General features: G+C 41.4%; 1 protein-coding gene across 2 annotated transcripts; it reads left to right on the top strand.

Annotated features, from left to right (window-relative positions):
- Positions 1 to 2,892: 2,892 nt before the first annotated feature.
- Positions 2,893 to 13,395, top strand: SLITRK5 (SLIT and NTRK like family member 5). 2 transcript variants are annotated; one of them, XM_075918829.1, is made up of 2 exons: positions 2,893 to 3,711; positions 6,031 to 13,395. In XM_075918829.1, the coding sequence occupies exons 1-2, from the start codon at positions 3,516 to 3,518 to the stop codon at positions 8,874 to 8,876; spliced, it is 3,042 nt and encodes a 1,013-aa protein (XP_075774944.1). In that variant the 5' UTR covers positions 2,893 to 3,515; the 3' UTR covers positions 8,877 to 13,395. The 2 variants fall into 2 exon arrangements, with proteins under 2 accessions (XP_075774944.1, XP_006122780.2); XM_006122718.4 differs by lacking the exon at positions 2,893 to 3,711 and adding an exon at positions 3,764 to 4,349.
- Positions 13,396 to 21,300: the final 7,905 nt, after the last annotated feature.

Here is a 21,300-nt window from a genome sequence, read left to right as displayed (position 1 = left end):
AAATAAGGTAATAATGAATGGAACATTCAGATACTATAGCTCTGCATTACTAACCATTTCAAACTCATTTGTTTTACTAAAAGTAATCCTGCAATCTAACATCCTGAAAAGTAAGTTTTCAGTAAAAACTGTGATAAAGTGTTTCTGTTTAATGTACAGGTAGTTGTTTCAAATACATTTAATATCAAAGAATCAGAAAAGTTAAACTGTAGTGCTTTTACCGTAATAATGTATTTTAACATTATTTTTGTAAGTTTTGTTTGGTTTTATGGAATGTTTACTGTTTCAACTTCTGAGGTTATTCAAAACATTTTCCTCTCATAGGCTGTGTCCAGACTCAGGGGGTTTTTCGAAAAAAGAAGCCTTTTTTTGAAAAAACTTCACCTGCGTCTAGACTGCAGCCGCGTTCTTTCAAAATTAAATCGAAAGAACGCGGCTTTTCTTTCGACGGCAGTAAACCTCATTTCACGAGGAACAACACCTTTTTTCGAAAGTGCTCTTTCGAAAAAAGGCGTTCTTGAATGCCAACAGGGCTTTTTAGAAAGAGAGCATCCAGACTCGAAAAGCGGCTTGCTTTTTCGAAAATACTGCTTGCAGTCTAGATGCTCTTTTTCTAAAGAGGCTTTTTCGAGAGATACTTTTGAAAAAGCCTCTTTCGAAAGAGGCTTGCAGTCTAGACATAGCCATATAGAAAAAAATGTGTATTTGTGAGATACATATGGTGCAATATAAAAAATGTGCTACCGTTACTTCAGGATCACAACATTCTGCAGAAATGGTGAAGTCACAAGAAAGTTATATAGGCCATTCCAAATTAATGTCTAAAACTTATACCATTATTTACTCTCTATATACCATATATAATATTAAGAATGTTTCAGATAATTGTTTTTTATCCCTCCATCTATGAAACCATCTGATCCAAGGTGAATCAAAGTACTTCAAAGATATCCCATTTACTTCAGTAGGCTTTCTATTAAGCCATATGTCTTACTGTAGGGAATATGAAACACCAGTAAATTTTCTATACCTAGAAATGTCATGTTCATAAGCTTTGGACCCATTTGACATTAAAAAAAAGTACTTGTTTCAACAGTGATTCTGAGATTATTTTCAAAACTATATTTCTTCCATTTCTAGTCTCTCAAGATCACAAGAAATGTTAGTTATCAACATGTAATGGAACAAACCTCTTTACAGAGCGGAAACTGGCAAGTGTACGGGACCATATCTTGTTCCCTTTAGGCACGACCATTCGGAAAGGGTGGGGGAAGAGAAGATAATTTCACATCTGGAAAGAAGAGAATACACGTCTTGGACAAGTTGATTTGTAAAAGGTGTTTCTTTGAAACTTTTCAAGGGATTGAAATGTTAAAATACATCCCAGGTTATGATAAAAACTTCCTAACTGCCAAGGTGGTTAAGCACTGGAATAAATTGTGCAGAGAGACTGTAGAATCTCCATCATTTGAGATGTTTAAGAGCAGGTTAGACAGAGATTATCTAAATGGTGCTTGGTCCTGCCATGAGTGCAGGGAATTGGACTTGATGATCTCTCAAGGTCCCTTCCAGTCTAGTATTCTATGGTTTTATATACTACTAGTGGACAGAGACTTAAAAGTGCGTAAGTTTATTGATCATCAGTCTTGACTTATCAAATAAAGTTGCATTTAATGTTTCAGTTAAACCTGAAATTTAATCTGAATGTAGTGTTTCCCTAAAAGATGGAATTTAGGCTCACATTATGTGTATAATTGTATAATGTGTATTGCGCTACTCAAATTGTGTATCTTATATTGACATTATTTCAGAATAGCTTATTTCTAGATTTGGTGCTGTCTACACATTGCCAAAATTTGAAATAAAGTGCCATTTAAAAAAAAAACCCCTTAACAGGATTACAGGGATGCAGAATAGCTATTTCAGGATATCCTCTGTGTAGACGTTTTATGCATATTTTATGTATATGTGTATAATTGCATATTATGTACTTATTTTATGTTTACACCAGTTGTGCATGTGTAATTTAAATACACATGCATCTAATTAGACATATTACCATTTATTTTGAGATCATTCAGAATGCCAAGTGTACTGCAAAGAACCTAGAGTTTAAAGATGACCTACAGTGACAGCTTGAAAGCAAACTGAAGGAGCTTCTTTTTATCGATTTAAAACGAGTTTACACGTGAACTGCCAATCTCCCAATTGGCAATAAAAGGAAAGCAATCAAGAAAACGCTTTGTAGTTTGTGTCTTCGAGTGACCAATTGTTGAATCACTGGTGGTACGGTCTCTCTTCCCCTCTCTCCGTCAGTGTCTGGGGCCGGCCGCAAAGTCTTAAGCTCGTGCTGTGTTCGGGACATATTCTGCGAGGCTGATTCCCATCTCCAGAAATAATATCTAGAAGCTGCTTTTTGGCTTCATCCGCGGCATTCCAGGAGAAAGCCGATTTGCCGCCCTGCACTGCCATCTATTGGCCACCGGGCCTCACTGTTCTTCTCCCGCTCCACCACGTCTGCCGCAGCTTTGCTAACCCGGCAGCTTCCGTGAGCAAGTGCCTGAGCCCCGGCTCCAGGCTGCCTCTTGCAATGGAAAGAGCTTAGGGAGTAGAGTCACCCAGCGCCTAGTGCCCAGAGCCCCAGCGCCGTTCTCTGCACCGGCGCGCCCACACCCCCACCTGCCTTTGGCTGCGGGAACAGCGGGGAGAGTGACAAGCCCCCTCGCTGTAAGGAAGGTGGCTAGGGAAAGCTGCTCCCGCGGCCCCAACGACCTCGCTGCCTGGGAAGCAGCGGAGGCTGCCAGCCCCCAAGCAAGAGAAGCGGCGGCGGCGGCGGCTCTGAAGTAGGAGGCGGCAGCCGGGCTCCCAGCTCTCCCGCGCTGCGCGCTGCCATGCCCGGCGCGCGCCGCCAGAAGCAGGGGAAGATTAAACCCTGGCACGCAGCGCCGCCCCCTTCCCCCCCCTCTCTCCCCACGCCAGTCTGGGTCTGACGGAGCCGGCGGGGGGACCCGGCCGGCAGAGGAGCAAATCGCGCGGCTGGGGCGGGGCGGGGCTGAGCTGGAAGCTGCTGCAGAGCCGGGCGAAAGTTGCCCCGCTCGGCGGGCAGGGGCAGGCGCGCCGCGGCCCGGGGGCTGGCTGTATCGGCATGCGGGGGCGTGTGTGCGCCAGCTGGCTGCCCCGCAGCGAGAGGCAGCCACGGCGCATCCTCCTTCTCCTCCCCTTAGCTCCCTGTGCACCGACGCTCCCTGCCTTCCCTCACCCCCTCGCTCTCCTTCCTGAGCCCTCCTCGCCCGCCTCTCCCCTCCCCTCGCCCCGCGCTCTGGACCCTCCGCCGGCCCGCCTCCCTCCTCCCTTCCCCCTCCCCACTCTCCACCCTCAGCCTCCCCCCCACCCTCTTGCTCGCCCCTCCCTCTCGCCACCCCCACCCCCCACTCGCTGGTCGCGGGGCGAGCGCTGAGAGCAGCTTCGGGAGCCAGCCCTTGGCACCGCCGCCGCCGCCGCCGCCGCCGCGCTCCATGTGTGTGTGCCGCGGGGGCTCGGCGCACACTGGGCGGGGGGCGCCGTGTGCGTGCGTTTCCTCTCCCCCCTTCCTGTCTGCGAGCCCCGCCGCCGCCGCTCGCCTTCGCCCGGCCGGCTCGCACGCAGCGCACCCCCCAAACAGACAGCTGTATGGGTTGCCACAATGCTTGGGCCCTGGAGATTTCAGGCTCAGTAAGTATCGGGGTTGACTCCCCCCCTCCCCTTCCTTCCTTCCTGCCGGTGTCTTTTTGTGGCTTCCCAATCGCCCCCCTCCTCCTCCTCTCCAGCAACTCCTCCCCTTCCCCCTCTGGAACAGGATCTCTCCCAACCCGGGGTGCTGTTCAGTTAGGCGGCGATGTCCGGCGGCGGCTGCTGCTGCTGTCGGCGGTACTGAAAGCTGCCTAGAGCCGGCCGTGCAGTGCGGCGAGCTAGGGTTTGAACTCTTCGGGGGAAAGCAATACACCCCCTCCCCCCTCCGCGCCAACTGTGACCCTCCACCGAGAGCTGGCAAGGAGCGGCGCACAGCCATCACAGACGGGCTTCCCAGGCAGGATCGCAGCCGTGTATAGCCCAGAGTCAACTTTATTTTCTTTCTCTCCACCCCCGTGGGGGGGTTTCTGAAGGAGGAAAGGGGGAGGGGAGACTGTATTTATCTCCTTTACTAACCGTAATTGAATTAAAGTTGCAAAACGGCCGGGAGTTTGATAGTGCCCCGGCACGTTTCGCGATGGCTTTTTTTTTTTTTTTTTTTTTCGGTTTGGCTTGGTTTGGTTTCAAGCCCAGGCGGTTAATGGATGAATGGATCCGATCGGGCTGAGAGAATTTGCAAGGTAAATGCTCTAACTAGAAAGATTTCCGCTGCTTTCATGCAGTGAAGCCATTTGGCTTCGGCATTTTCGATCCGGTAGACATTGGGTGACAATTATATGCATATATTTAATATATTTATAGTCGTCGAGACGCCCGATTCCCTGCGGCTTCCCTGTGCTGCAAGTGCTAGGTTTCCAGCGTTGAACTCGCTGCCACAAGAGATCTCTTGCAGTGAGGAGACTTATTTTTAGGGTGCGTTTCTCCAAGCGAGTGTTGCTGTGAGGACCGAGGCTCTGAGAAGGTTGACGGTAGAAAATGCAGTCCTGCTCCACGACCACAGTATTTAAGTCCCAATGACTTCTTAGTCTTCCCCCGCAGCGCCAATAGCAACATATACACATATTCCGGCTCTTAATATTATCTTTAGTGAAGTAGGAGAAAGCTGCAAGGAGACAGACTGCAAGAGAGAAAGAAAATCGGATGTGTTTCCGGCTAGATGAAATTCGGGTATTAAATCACTGACGTAGGTCAATGGTAGATTTTTTCCCCCCGTTGGCTTTCAATCAGCGCGGGTGTCTTCTCCCCTAAAGGATGAAGAGCACTGACAGCCATCGTTGCTTATAAGCAGCATCTCCATTTGCTTGAGATCTATTTAAATCTTTCTGCTTCTATGAGACTAGTTTTACAAAACATTGGAAATAACAGTATGCCTGATATGGCTTAGTCTGCGAAGATGCTCTTCACATTTTATATTTTTTTTCACAAATGTTGGGTGAGTGGCTCAGACCTCTCTCTCTCTCTCTCTCTTTCTCTCTCTCTCTTTCTCTCTCTCTCTCTCTCTCTGTCTCTTTCTCTCTCTCTTTCGCTCTCCCTCTCTGTGTTCATAAATATTAACGGAGTAAGATTACTTATGTGAATGAAGATGCAAATCCCACCATTCAATACTATTACTAAAGCGAGCTAGTAAGTGCATTCAGTTACACGGTGGATGTGTTCCATTGCATTGCTGGAGAAGTCCGTTACAAAAGTTAAGTGTTTTTTAAAAATAATCATATATATGTATATAGAGACATAAACCGTATTAGGGTAGAGGTGAATTCTGGGATTCACCAGGATTCTCTGTTTTAAATTAATGTACATATCTCACGGTCCCCCTCCCCCTTTGGCTTCCTACAATGGCAGTTCCAGCAGTGGTTAAAAATAATCTCGGTAGCACCTTGTAAAAGTGGGGAAAGACCTTAACAGTGAGCTGTTCGCTGAAGAGGTTCTGAAAAGAAGAAAGAGGGGTGGGTAATAGGGCTGAGATGGGAAACCTCGTAAAATGGTGCTTCTTTTCTTTTAAATTAGAACCGTGAAACCGAACTGACAGCCATTTTATGTATATTTATGGGGCTGGTCATGAAAAAAAATCGACGAAACACTGAAATGTAGCACATATGAGTAGAAACAGAATAGTTCCCAGTGTGACCTTACCTTTTAAAAACACAAAAGACGTTTAACCTACTAGGAGTTGCACATCATCCTTTCAGATAGACTCAGTGTTATTCAGATTTTAAAGCATTTACGATTAGAAAAGACAAGATTTTATTTTTAGAGCAACCTTCTTTGCCTCCCACGCTAAAATAAATAATTGAAAACTTTGTGTCCGGTTAGTTTAAAACCTGTACTCTATTATGTTGTTTTCTCTTCTTGTACTTACAGGAGATAAAATGTACGCATGCTGCCCTACAGTAACTTTGGAACAGGACCCCAACAAAAAAATGCATATCTGGATACTGCAGACGATAGCGGTTGCTTTAACATCGCTAGTCCTGTCGTGGGCAGAAAGCATCGAGTATTATGGGGAAATCTGTGATAATGCGTGTCCTTGCGAGGAAAAGGACGGCATCTTAACGGTGAGCTGTGAAAACCGAGGGATCATCAGCCTTTTCGAGATCAGCCCACCAAGATTCCCTGTCTATCACCTCTTGTTGTCTGGGAACCTTTTGAATAGGCTCTACCCAAACCAGTTTGTCAATTACTCTGGGGCTTCGATTTTGCATCTAGGGAGCAATGACATACAAGATATCGAAACTGGGGCCTTTCACGGTCTGCGAGGCTTAAGGAGGCTGCACCTGAACAATAACAAGCTGGAACTATTAAGAGATGACACTTTCCTTGGTCTGGAGAGTTTGGAGTATCTACAAGTCGATTACAATTACATCAGCACCATTGAACCCAATGCTTTCAGCAAACTACATTTGCTGCAGGTGCTCATCCTCAACGATAACCTCCTCTCTAGCTTGCCCAATAATCTTTTTCGTTTTGTACCCTTAACTCACCTGGACTTGAGGGGCAACCGGTTGAAGCTGCTGCCCTACCTGGGTCTTTTGCAACACATGGATAAAGTGGTGGAGCTGCAGCTGGAGGAGAACCCCTGGAATTGCTCCTGCGAGTTGATCGCTCTGAAGGATTGGCTAGACAGTATCTCCTACTCGGCTCTGGTGGGGGATGTGGTTTGTGAAACCCCTTTCCGCTTGCATGGCCGAGACTTGGATGAGGTCTCCAAGCAGGAGCTATGCCCTAGGAGACTCATCTCGGATTATGAAATGCGACCGCAGACACCTTTGAGCACTACAGGGTATTTCCACACTACCCCGGCTTCGGTCAACTCCGTGGCCACGTCCTCCTCGGCTGTTTACAAATCCCCCTTGAAACCCGCTAAGGGCACCCGTCAACCCAACAAGACCAGGGTGCGTCCCACCTCCCGCCTACCCTCCAAAGACCTGGGATACAGTAACTACGGCCCCAGCATCGCCTACCAGACCAAATCCCCGGTGCCTTTGGAGTGTCCCACCGCCTGCACTTGCAACCTGCAGATATCCGATCTGGGTCTCAATGTCAACTGCCAGGAGAGGAAGATCGAAAGTATCTCGGAGCTCCAACCTAAACCCTACAACCCCAAGAAGATGTATCTGACCGAGAACTACATCGCCCTGGTGCGCAGAGCAGATTTTCTGGACGCCACCGGGCTGGATTTGCTGCACCTGGGCAACAACCGCATCTCGGTCATCCAGGACCGGGCCTTTGGGGATCTATCTAATTTGAGGAGACTCTACCTGAATGGGAACCGGATAGAGCGGCTGAGCCCGGAGCTGTTCTACGGGCTGCAGAACCTGCAGTACCTCTTCTTGCAGTACAACGTCATCCGGGACATCGAGGCTGGCACCTTCGAGTCTGTCCCCAACCTCCAGCTCTTGTTTCTGAACAACAACCTGCTGAGATCGTTGCCCGCCAGCATTTTTTCCGGCCTGACGCTCTACAGGCTGAGCCTGAGGAGCAACCACTTCTCCTACCTGCCCGTGAGCGGGGTGCTGGACCAGCTGAAATCCCTGCTGCAGATCGACCTGCACGAGAACCCCTGGGATTGCACCTGCGACGTGGTGGGCATGAAGCTGTGGCTAGAGCAGCTTAACACCGGCGTGCTGGTGGACCAAGTCATCTGCGAATCGCCCAAGAAGTTCGCCCAGAGCGACATGCGGAGCATCCGCTCCGAGTTGCTGTGCCCCGACTACTCCGACATCATCGTCTCCACCCCCACCCCCTCCTCCGTCCAGCTGCCCGCCCGGACCACCCTGTTCCCCTCCACAGTCAGGCTCAACAGCACGGGCGCGGCGGGGGGCGCGGTGCCCTCGGGCGGCGGCGGGGGCGGCCCCCCCTTGTCCTCGGTGCCGCTGTCGGTGCTGATCCTGAGCCTGCTGCTGGTGTTCATCATGTCGGTGTTCGTGGCGGCGGGGCTCTTCGTGCTGGTGATGAAGCGCCGCAAGAAGGGCCAAGGCGACCCCGCCAGCGCCAACAACTCGGACGTGAGCTCCTTCAACATGCAGTACAGCGTCTACGGCGGCGGGCACCACCACCACCCGGCGCCACCGCAGCCCCGCCACCCCCGCGCCGGCGGCCCAGCCCTGCCCAAGGTGAAGACTCCGGCCGGGCACGTGTACGAGTACATCCCGCACCCGCTGGGCCACATGTGCAAGAACCCCATCTACCGCTCCCGGGAGGGCAACGCGGGCGAGGATTACAAAGATCTGCACGAGCTCAAGGTCACCTACAGCAACCACCACCTGCAGCAGGGGCCGCCGCCCCCGCCTCCCCCGGGGGAGGAGCCCCTGCGGAGCCCCTCTTACAGCGTCAGCACCATCGAGCCCCGGGAGGAGCTGCTCTCCCCGGTGCAAGACGCCGATCGCTTTTACAGGGGCATTTTGGAGCCCGAGAAACATTCCTCCTCCACGTTGGGAGTGGGCACCCCGGGCAATAACCTCCCCGATTACCCCAAGTTCCCCGCCGCCTACACCTACTCCCCCAACTATGACCTTATGCGGCCTCATCAGTACTTGCACCCGGGGGCGGGGGACAGCAGGCTCCGGGAGACGGTACTCTACAGCCCCCCGAGTACTGTCTATGTAGAGCCCAACAGGAACGAGTATCTGGAGTTAAAAGCAAAACTAAATGCAGAGCCGGACTACCTCGAAGTGCTGGAAAAACAGACCACATTCAGCCAGTTCTGAGAATCCCCTCCCTGCCCCCAACAATCACATCAACTCCTCCTCCTTCTCCTCCTCCTCCTCTAGAGTATTTGTATTCAACAACCACACACAAAAACAAAGAAACACAAATGCTGAGCCCCTTCCTCCCCCCTTTAACTCATTTTGTTGTAGGGTGAAGTGCCTTGGCACAGGATTTTCAGCTTCTGGGGAATGATACTGAAAGGGTGTGCTGTTTCATTTTTATTTTTACAAGTAGGAAACAATCTATTGTGTAAACGGGGCACAACACTTGCTCTTGTGTGTTTGTGTGTCTGTGTGTGCTGGGGAGGTGGGAAGAGGGTTTACTAAGGTCAGATTGTGCAGGTTACAAGTACAAAAGTCATAGTCACTTCCATTTTTGTTGGACAAGCATTGCTTAATTTTATTTTCTCTTTGGTTGAAGAGTGCATCACAGGTTTCCCCCTTTTAGCTCTGGGTGAGTCTAACTGGCTTTTAAGGAGAGATTGCACACCCAATTTAATACAAGGTTTCATTTTTTAAGGATGTGTTTGTATGCTTTCTGGACTTTTGAATTAAATATATATATATATGTGTAAATATACACATGTGTATATATATATATATATATTATGATCTTTAAAAAGATCACCAGAGATGTGGACAAATCATTAAAGAGTACAGAGATATATGATCCATAACTGATTAGTAAAATAACTTATTGATGAACTATAAGAATATTTTATTGTAGCACCTATTTTTATATGTGCATTTCTCTTTCCTTCATTATTTTAAGGTCCAGTCTTGAAAATAATTGCATTATCCTAGTAACTTTATTCATGAAAGTAGTCTTGACATAGGCACACATCCTGAAAACACTTAGGCAAATGAATACCTTTGCTCCAGTGTGTGGTTCCATATATTTCAATGAGTAAGTAAAGTTATTCACATGCCCAAAAGTTTGGAAGGTTGGGGCCATAGGCAGTGCAACTGTTCTTATAAGTAAAGTTACATGGATGTGTAGGTGTTTTTCAGGATGGGGCCCACAGTCTGCTCAGAAGTGTTGTACTACATGCAGAGCTTTATTTCCAAAGCTGAAGTGGCATCAGGAGGACATTTAAAATCACTAAAATTAACAGTAATCATGACCAAATCTTAAAAGACAATCCAAGACAAGCAATCTGGATAGGATAAAAGTATATTGTATTAAGACCCTCCTGCTAGAGCAACTAGTTGGATTAACTGGTGAGGGATATGTGGAAATTGTTGATTTTAGCAGAAAAATTGTTTTTTTTATTAGTCAACCAAAATATAATGATTTGACTACTGTTGTAGCCAATTTCTGATTGTTTCGTAAAATGCAATTGCACTTGTACAGATCCATATGTATACTGGCACTTTGAAAGACCAAATGATGGACTGTACAAATCTCTATATAATGTCTTTACCCCTTTGGGCATCAGGCAATGAAAAGGATATCCATACATACGACATCACTGTAACATGGGACAACTGGTGTCTCATATGTATCCCAGCACATGTAATTTTTAAAAAAATATATAATTTCTGAATAAACACTTGATAACTATTTCAAATATAAGGACATCAAGTAATGATTACCTGAAATTCACAGTATCTCAACAAATTAATACTTTGGTACATGAAACTGCCTTTAGTAGCAATCAAGTCTGAATAGAAAGGAATTAATAATCTGATGTGTTCTCTAGGTTATTGTCAAAACACAATATATTGTAATTTATCAAGGTACCTGACATGGATCAGAAGTGGATATTGCTATGTGAATCATCAACATGCTTAATAGTATAGTTTCATGTTTACTTTTGTTTCTTTTCTAAAGACTTCATTTTATATATGGATCAGGGTAAGTGATATTTCACATTCTTTTTAACCTTTGTCTCTTAGGTTATTATTTTGGAATTTGGCAAGGAGTTGATAATACATCTGTTTTGCAAAAGGGCTCTGTTCTGTGCTGCTTTTTTCCACTTATGTAAAATGTGTATATTTATTTTTGTTTTAAACTGGTGTTCAGAAATTCAGGATGAATGATATATTGGGATATGTACTTCCCTTCCATCTTGCCCTCCTCTATCTAAACAAACAAAATCAAGTATGCATGACTGCACACAAGTTTGGACAGTTTGGAAATGTGAATTTTAAATGTGAACAAGAGATTCTGCTTGTTTTATTGCAAAAAGAACAAACACATGACATTATGGTATATATTGTTCTTGATCTGCAGCATAGTATCATTGAAGTTAATGAGAGTTGTAAGTGCTGTTTGAAATCTCTTTCTGCAGTCTTTACTGAAAAAAACCCTCCCTTTGAACTATTTCAAAAGCCAGTGGTCCTGATTCTCTTCTCATTTACACTGCTGTAAATCAGGAGTATCAAAAACTGCAGTTACACTAGTGTTAAATGGCCACGAAAATGAGATGATTAAGTGCATTGGCTTTCAGAATGACATGGAAGAATATTTTCTTAGTAATGCCTCAGTGATCGGGGCAGTATGTGGTCCTTCAGGTGTGCACTTTTTTTTCTTGTGCAACGAAAATGCAAGTGGATTAGACTTATGGGTGGTTTCAGTAGGAATGCAGGATCTGGTCCTTAATGTGACAGGTACATTTTACATGGCATTCTGCCACAAAGAGGCAGCATCCACAAGTGAGTAAATGCACAGGAACAGCTTGAATTTATGAGACATGGGTGGTAGAAATGCCTGAAGAGTCTTTTTATGTCAAAGTTCCTGATGCTGCTATTTCTGATGCCAGTAAATCTGCTGCCTCTATATTCTCTGCATACATTTGATATTTGAGACCAGGAAACATTCTAACAGTCCATATGCTAAAATCAGAATAATTAGTGTAATCTTCTTTAGTGTTCTATAGCACCTACAAGCAGAAAAAAACTATTATGAGAGTCATCATTATAGAAGAAAATTAAACAATCAATTAACCTCCAGCAGAGTAGTGTTGAAGAAGAATTCTTTAAAAAGGCATGAATTTAGAAAAAAGATAATTTACTCATTAACTATCCTGAAATACAACTAAGAGGGTCATTTGATAACTTAGGCCTTAATAGAAATGAGATTGCCCATGGAGAGGCTACAATGATTAATTTTCTGACGAAAATTATATGTAGAAAGAGGAAATAGAATGACTGATCACGGAAGTGTTTGTGGTTGTGCAACAATTTATTTGTATGAAAATATGACCTTTGTTTTACTAGCGGAATCAGTGAAACCATTTGCATGATGATCTGCTGAGTTAGTGCTGACCAAAGAAGTAAAAGTGTAACAGAAAAATATATTAATTCTCTTTTCTTTAAGCTGAGAATTGCTTTAATAGGGCCATTCCAGTCACTTGCCCTTTTTGTCCAATTATTGCCCTTTTTGACAAGGCCTGTTGAGTTTCCTGAAATGAAAGAGCCATATAGCAATATATTTTTTCAAAAGTGCATGAAAATTCATTATAAGAGGAAAATAAAGGCAAAAGTTGAACTCTTTTAATATAAATGATAGAATCAAAACATGGATTGTGATAATATAATATATAACAGTTATTTATAAATGCAAGTCAAAACATTTCTTTATCTTCTATATTCACTATTGTGCCAACTGTTTAACATATTGATGCAATGTTATACATACATAATTGTGGTTTTAGGATAGATTTTCTTTGGCTAACTATTATGATAATTGTAACATTACCATGAAGGAGCTTATTTTTATATTCATATTTTGGATAACTGGGATAGAATCAGTTCACCACTGTTTCATCTATTTGTTTTCTAAAGATACATTTCCCACCACTATATAAAATGTGAAGTAAATCACATTTTTGGCCAAGCTGGTTTCTTTCACAGAACAACATAGCAACTGTTTCAGGTTAAGAAGATGAAAGATTAATACAAATGGGAAAAAGTCCATACATGTGATATAATAGAGATTAGACATACTGTTTTCATAAAGGCAAACTGTTTCATGATCAATGTAGGCCTGTGCTGATGAGTGAATATGGTGTGTTTTTACTATAAAATGTAGTTTAATTGGTAATTAAAGCCTCTAGGAGCAGACCCAATGTGTTTTTAGTTTCTATGTAATCTTTTAGGCCCTGAGCTAACATTAAATAGCAAAAGGGTGACCAAACTTACTGGCCCACTGACACACATCTGGCAATCTTCAGAAGTTCAAGAACTGGGGTACACCTGCTGGGGCTAGAGCTCTGGGCAGCCATGAGCCTTCTAGAGGCACCTGATAGGTTCAGAGCTTCAGTCCCACTCCTTTTAAAGCACCAAGACCTCCTCCCCACCAGTCAGAAGCCCCTTCATTGCTCTGCGGAAACCCCTATCACACCAACTCAATGCCTCCTCCTCCAGTCTGATAGATCAGTGTTTTTTAAAATGGTCCATGAAACTACTTTGAGAAACCAGCTAACTGCCCACTCTGGTGTGTTTATTTACCTGCTCTGCGGCCATGGAGCCTCACGGCTCCCACTGGCTCCAGTTCACAGTTTGCAGCCAAGGGGAGCCTTGGGAAGTGGTGTGGGCCAGGCTGCCACTTCCCACAGCTCCCCTTGGCTGCAAACGATGAACTGGAACCAATGGGAGCCGCAAGACTCCATGGCCGCAGAGCTTGTAAATAAACACACCTGGGTAGCCAGTTAGTGGTTTTGCAGACCACGGAGAAACACTGTGATACATGGCGAATGGGGATGAGGGGAGCTCCATGAGACTCACATTAACAGTAAAAGAGTTGCAAACCACAGTTTGGCTATCCCTGATAAAGCTAATGGACATATTATTGTACTTACATGGGATGGAATCCCACTGAAATTAATTTAATTCCGTAGACCTTTTCTTTGCAAAACTCTTTCTGATGTCAGTGAGAGGTTTGAGTGCAAAAGGAATGTAAGATCAGACCCAAAGCACATAGACAGCTTGTTTGCATATAGAGGTCAGGATTAGGCTCAAGGTTTCATATATTAAAAAAAGCTGCATCTTAAAATATTTATTTTTGAACAAATATATTTGAAGGTATTTACATAGTGACACAATAGCTCAGATTCAGCACCCCTGTAAAGTATCGTAGAAATGAGTTTTGGCCAGTGAATCTGAGTAGATGTTACACAATAATAATAATAATTAATCATAATTAATTAATTTAACTGAAACTATGCTACACTAAAATCAGTCATTTTATGGGACTATACTACATGGGTGGTATATTTTAATTTAATTGTAGACCTTTTTTAATTTTTATATGATCATCTCTGGAGGACAAAAAATGCTTTCTTTATATTGTGCTGATATCCAATAACATATTTCAGTTTTATTTACAATCAGAACACTGTTCATAGTACTATTGACAATTGTTCCATACTCCAGAACATTGACAGATCATAAAGCAAAGTTGATTACAATAACAGCACTCTTTAGATGGGATTCAATTTTCTCATCACAAATTTCATTTTAAATATACAAAAGGAAAATCATAAATATAATTTCAGGTTGGAAGTGCATTTAGTTAAAGAAGATGTGGTAGCACCTCGATCTTAATGAAGATGTACTACTAATAATTTAATTTTTAAAAGTTCTTGCATACATTTTTAAGTCATCAGAGCTATTTGTCAGCCATATGCTTTCTGGGTGCATAAGAGGGATGCAAAGTCAGCTAGATTTTGCTTGATTATATCTAACAAATTTGAATATGGTGTATTGCAGTTCATTTAAATTTGGTTTGGGTTTCACATTATTATTAAAATACATATACACACATGTAATGTAACAGACCTATCTACATAAAAATGATATTTTGCTATATATCATAGCAACTCTCTTAAATGTAAAGGAAACAAGATGAAAGAACATGAGCCATACATACTATTTACTTTCTGTGAACATTTATTTCTTTTGAGGTCTAGTGCCCCTTGATATGTACATTTAACTTTAATGAGGATTATTCAGGTGCATCAAAGGGAAAATAGACCAGAGGGTGAAATTCTTACTCCTCTGAGGTAAATAGCAAACTTCTATTGACTTCAGTGTGGCCATGATTTCACCTAAAATGTTTTTAAATAAACTGTATTCTGACATCTTTAACTTAGATCATATTGCGTCTCCTGGTGTGTTTTTTCCCAATATCCTTCCATATGGATAACTACTTGTCAAATTACAGTATACAGTCAAAAAGAAAACCATAAAACCATACCTTATAATATGCATCTGAATGATTTTTAGAGATTATTTTATTTCCTTATATCTCTTTTCTCTGTCAAATCAAGTTAGTCTTGGTCTTTTTTTAACTGAAGTTGTTAAATTATTTCAAAATTTAGTATGTAATGTGATCAGTCTTGATTTTGGTTAATATATTAAAATATTGTGAGCCGGTAGTGGTACAAATATTTAGAAGCACTGTGTAACATGTATCCTTGAAAATAACCGTCTAGCTCCACAGAACAGAGTTAACAGATGTGTTCTGTTATTGTTGTGTTTTTCTTTCTTATTAGACATGAATCACAATGATTGTTTTTATTTTTCAATATAAACATTTTAATATGCTGCCTGATTAACATGCAATATCTGTTATTTGCGTAAGGTTGTAAACCTAATACTCTTAGAAAAAAAATGTGGACCGATACTGCATTCTTTCATTAGGCTCTGATGCTGATCAGTTCCATGTAGGCAGACTTGTGCTTGCCATAGCTCCAACGATTTTAATAGCGCTCTGCCTGTGCCTTCACAGATTGGACTGCAAAATCAAGCAAAATCCTCTTTGAAGCCTATGGGAGTTTTGTTTAAGGACTTGTCTAGAGCAGGGAAATTTCCATAGTTGTAGTTACAGTGATGTAATTACTAGTGCAAATCCCTAATAGAGATACACTGAAACATTGAAGAATGAGGTTTTCTCTTATGCAACTTTGCTTAAAACATAGTAGAAGTGCTATCTTACACTAGTCCAAAGCCTCTACACTGGTATTTTGCACCAGGGTAATTACAGTAGTAAAAGACGATCCCTATAGACAAGGCCCGGATAGGCATAGTAGAACTGTGTCCAAAATATTCATTTATATCTGTTCAACATGGCAAATAATAGTTTCTAGCAAATAAATGAACAGATACAGTAATACCTAATGGATCAGTAAAACCACTGGCTCCATTGTGCAATTTCTTATTCTGAATTTAAAATATCACAGTCTTTACTAATGCGTAATTACACACATCAAATCTTCCATAAAATGTAGACATGAAGTATTTTTCTACGATATACAAAGCTTTATATAAACTTTCCAGAAACAACTTTTCACAAATATTAGGAATAGCGGAAGTAACATTACTAAATTTGTTAGTATTGGCTAATCATGTTTTGTCAATATAATAATTTATGTACCAAATGTTTTCCATCATTTTTCCAACAACTCTCCGTAGTATTATGAAGACATTTTTATTAGATGCATTTTAGGATCAAGGATGTTATTGTGGAGAAAGAGAAGTGTTTATTTTCTTCCCTGTTTGTCATAATCTCAGATGAACTGTAGAACTGTCTGAAACAGGTACAGTAGGTACACATCACACCTCACTTATTTGAATGTTTGAAAATTAGTTACTTCTATCTCTGTTCTTAATCAACATAATGTCAGAATTCCTAATTTCAGCATTGACTGACATTTTTTAATTTTAGTTTGTAATTATCTAATGCAATCCTTTCTCCTTTCCATATTATATTACATTTCTCAGCTGACCTTATCTCTTAGTCTCAGTATCAGTATAAGGCCAAACTCCTGATCACTTAATTAATCATTATAGTTCATTTTTTACTTCAAACATCTAATGATAAAATAATTTCTGATAGCAATGAAAAAAAGTCCAACCTTAGGCCATAGTCCTGCAACTTCTTATATATATGAATTACTCTGCTCATTTGAGTAATCTCATTTACTCAATGTGACTAGTACTGTGAGATTAGTTATGTGGTGTTTGCAGGATCCAGTCAAAATATGGAGACAGTAGTTACAGTCCTGAGTCATAGATTTGTATGAACTCCAATTTACTATTTTGGAAACTGTGTCCCACTAAAGACTGTAGAATTAGGCCATTATAATTCTATTTTATGTTTCCCTGATTAAAAAAGAGAAAAATCTTGTACAATATAAAAAGATTTTCATGGTAGCATAATACCGTTTACTGTTTGTACTGATTTAGATAACGTACAAACAGTAAACTTTTGGAGAGAAAGGTAGTGTAGTTAAGTGAAATGATCACAAAGGTGACCAGCAGGAGGGCCTGAGTTTGAATCCTGGTTTAGTCATTGCAGAGCCTGCTTTTTTTTCCTTAATGCACTTGTCTGTTAATTGGGACTGATGATGATAACAATTATCCCAACTTCCCCTTGTGGGTATTATAAGGATTAATTAATTAGGCAATGTCTATGCAGTGTTTTGAATGTAAAAATCACTGCAAAAATGCAGAACATCAGTTGAACTTGAAACAACTTCTTTACATATGTAGCACTCTCACTAAAGTTGGGAAGTTTATTTATTTAATATAGTTTTTAATTAATAGTTAGATTTGGAAACATTTATTTATATATGTATTATTTTGGCAGATAATCTCGGTGGCTATATTACCTATTACATTTTTCTTTAGTTCCAATATTCAAAGTTGCAGAAATTACGGGTTTTTAACCATTTTTTAATTGTAACAGATTTAAATATTCACAGTGGTAAGAAATTCTGATGGTATCATACAATCGGTGAGGTCAGACACCAATTATTTAATTACTATAGACATTGAGATTCAAAAACTTTATAACTTTATAACCATTCAAATGCAAATTAGCAACATAACATGTCAAAATATGCAAAGTCCCTGCACACTATATTGTTATCAAACACCATTTTTCTTATGTTGCTTATATATAAACATACATTATTGTTGGGGAAAATATCTTTTAGTTATGAAAGATATATGAGATATCCGCATTTAGGACAAGTCTACAAAGCAGGGCCGAAGCTGATATAAGCTTTGCAATTTGAGCTATGTCAATTGCATAGCTTAAGTCAAAATAGCTTAATTTGGCTTTTGGCGTTGTCTACACAGCAGGAAATCTGAGGTAGAACACTCTTCCTCTGACTTCTCTTACTCCTTGTGAAGTGAGGGTTACGGGAGTCAGAGTAAGAAGTTGACATTGTTTCAACATTATGTCGAAATAACTGCTTGCTGTGTAAACGCAGACTATGTTATTTTGGAATAATGTCAGTTATTCTGAAAAAAACCTGCTGTGTAGACATAGCCTTAGTGACATTTACTGATAACAATTTAGTCTTTCCAAACTTTGAATAAGGACTGCAGGATCTGAATGAAGTACAGTTTGGTATGTCTACAGAGCCGCGTTATTTCAGAATAACTGACGTTATTTCGAAATAAAGGATGCATCTACACAGCAAGCCGTTATTTCTAAATAGTTTGGAGATGTAGGATTTCTTACTCTAACTCTTGTAACTCTCATTTCATGAGGAGTAAGGAAAGTCAAAGGAAAAGTGTTCTTCCTTCGACTTCCTGCTGCGTAGACAGTGCCAAAAGCTGACTTAAGCTTTTTTGACTTCAGCTACTCAGTTGATGTAGCTGAAGTTGCATATCTTATTTCAACTTTTGTCCCACAGTGCAGACATGCCCTCAGAGAGCACATTTATCCAATTGTGGTACCAAAAGACAGGTTTGTAAATCTACATTTAGGCACCTAAATAAGAAAGTTTGCTTTATTTTTAAATACAATGAACATCTGCAGTGCCTGTAGATGTCACTGAAAAATGACACATTGGACATTAACGATTCTTTAATTTTAGTCATCTCCAAGTTATTATTAACAATAGATAATGAAATATGTTTGTTAAAACTATGATTTTTATGTTGATAGTGATTTTTATACTTGCGGAAACATCTACTTTGCATGGGAGGTTTTCCATTTGTAATGAGAATCCAAAGTTTAGCTAGTTCTAGTGCTTTTAAAACCAGGCAGTGTATAGAAAGGGAGAAGATTGTTTTGTCCTATCTTATGTTTGCATAAGTATATAAAAATCCATCTATCCTCATTTATTACATGAGTATGAACACCCTGTATTTTATAGAGTGGAATTATAGGGTGTCTCTAGACTACATGCCTCCTTCGACGGAGGCATGTAGATTAGCCAGATCGGAAGAGGGAAATGAAGCCGCGATTAAAATAATCGCGGCTTCATTTAAATTTAAATGGCTGCCCCGATCTGCCGATCAGCTGTTTGTCGGCAGATCGGGAGAGTCTGGACGCGATGCGCCGACAAAGAAGCCTTTCTTCATCGGCACAGGTAAGCCTCGTGAAACCAGGTTTACCTGTGCCGATGAAGAAAGGCTTCTTTGTCGGCGCATCGCGTCCAGACTCTCCCGATCTGCCGACAAACAGCTGATTGGCAGATCGGGGCAGCCATTTAAATTTAAATGAAGCCGCGATTATTTTAATCGCGGCTTCATTTCCCTCTTCCGATCTGGCTAATCTACATGCCTCCGTCGAAGGAGGCATGTAGTCTAGACACACCCATAGTGTGATAAAAAATCCCACTGACAGGAAAATGTTCATCAGAGATATTAAAATTGCTATAGCACACTGATGTATGAAGTGAAGATGTGGTATTCTGTGAATATAGGAGACATGTTCAAGAAGAGTTTGTTGACAACTAATTCATAATAATCTGTCTTGCATACATATACTACCTTTCATTTCAAATTATTCTAAATTGTCGTATACATTTGTGTCTTCTCTTGCTCTTAGAGAAGTCAATGGGACAACTGCATATGGGTGCAAGAGCAGGTACTTGTTAGGTTAATAAAAAAATTGTATAAAGATCACTTCACCTGCCACTGAAATACTTAACAATATACAGCAACACTATCCACTGGTTTAGGAGAAAAAGTAAATATTGTTATATCCTGATGATATTGGTAGGAAAGTTTAACTAGGCAAAACACAATTTATCCAAATGGGAATATGAAGCACATATGAGCTCTTAGTTAAGGCTTCCCTCCCAGCTCTTAGTTAAAACTTCCATGTTAGGATTCATTCAACACACACTGTATTGTAGTATTTCTACATCTACTCTAATTATTTGCTCCAGCAGTTTTAATCAATTTGGTGTCACTTTTATGGTTCATCTAATATGTTTTGAACTTTAAAACAAATGCACCCAGATTTTTGACCTCCACATTTTTTTTTTTTTTTTTTTTTTTTTTTTTTGCTTTCATGAGAGCTAAATAATTTTAAGTCTATATAAAGAATTCTGGGAAAATATTTACTAAAAAAAAAAAATGTCCCACCACTACGTATTTTTTTCCTCATTACTTTTCATTAGCTGCCTGAGGAAGACTGATTGTTCAAACTAGTGTTTGTCACATACATCTATATTCCTGCATTTTATGTATTATACTATAGAAGCCAGAGGGGTCTTATTTCAAGATTTTCATATTTCATTCTTCGGCTGTGTAGCAACACATATACCATCCAATCTGATTTTTTTAAATGTATATCTTTCTGTATCAGCAGTAGGTAATAACTAGCCTGTGAGCTGGATGTGGTTCATAAGGGTTAGCCCCTGTTGGTCCACCACCACTTTATGTACATGCGCCTCTGCAGATATGGCCACTTAAAGCTCCTGTTGGCCTTGGAGCACCCTTCCCACCTAATAGGAGCTATGGGAAGTGATGTCTTTTTCCCATTGGCCAGGAACAGTGATCGGCAGCCAACAGGAGCTTTGAGTGGCTGTATCTGTGGATGCACATGAAAATAAAGTGGCAGTGGCCTGCCAGGGGATAACCTGTCAAACCCCCTCCCAGTTTATTGTCCACCCCTATACTAAATGATTATCATATCACAACTACAGGAATACTATAGGTGACATGTAAAGGGTAGCTTAAAATGTAAAAAAAATGGCTTATGTCCTATTTCAAATCTTTATGATCTCTAAAGAAGGTCTGGAATATTTTTGTTGAAAAAGTAGCCTCCTTTTTTTTCAATTTTTTTATATTAGGTGTATCATCTGAGAAAATTTATTCATGACAGGAGATTAAGTGAAATTATAACACCATAGCTGACAAATGGCATGTGTAAATAAGGAAGGCAGAATTTTGTAAGCAGACTTTGTAAAGCACTTGGGAACAAAATCAAATTACAATCTTTTGGAAATCACCTTTAATAAATACACAAAAATTCCAACTTGGAATTGAACTGTTTTTTCTCTGCTGCATCGGAATTCAAGGAGAGCAAGAGCTAAAGTAGCTTTAAAAGGCACCTCCCAGTGCATCATAGGAGCAATCCTGTGTGGTAGCTCTCTTTGAAAGAATGTTAATGAAGGTTGCTTGTGGCAGGTTATTTACATATACAGACTGAAGCTCTCCTCTTAGTGGA

The sequence above is a fragment of the Pelodiscus sinensis genome, chromosome 1 (genome assembly GCF_049634645.1).
Source record: "Pelodiscus sinensis isolate JC-2024 chromosome 1, ASM4963464v1, whole genome shotgun sequence".
Taxonomy (NCBI): Eukaryota; Metazoa; Chordata; order Testudines; family Trionychidae; genus Pelodiscus; species Pelodiscus sinensis.
Note: the sequence above shows the minus strand (reverse complement) of the source record. Positions and strands in the feature narration are given on the sequence as shown.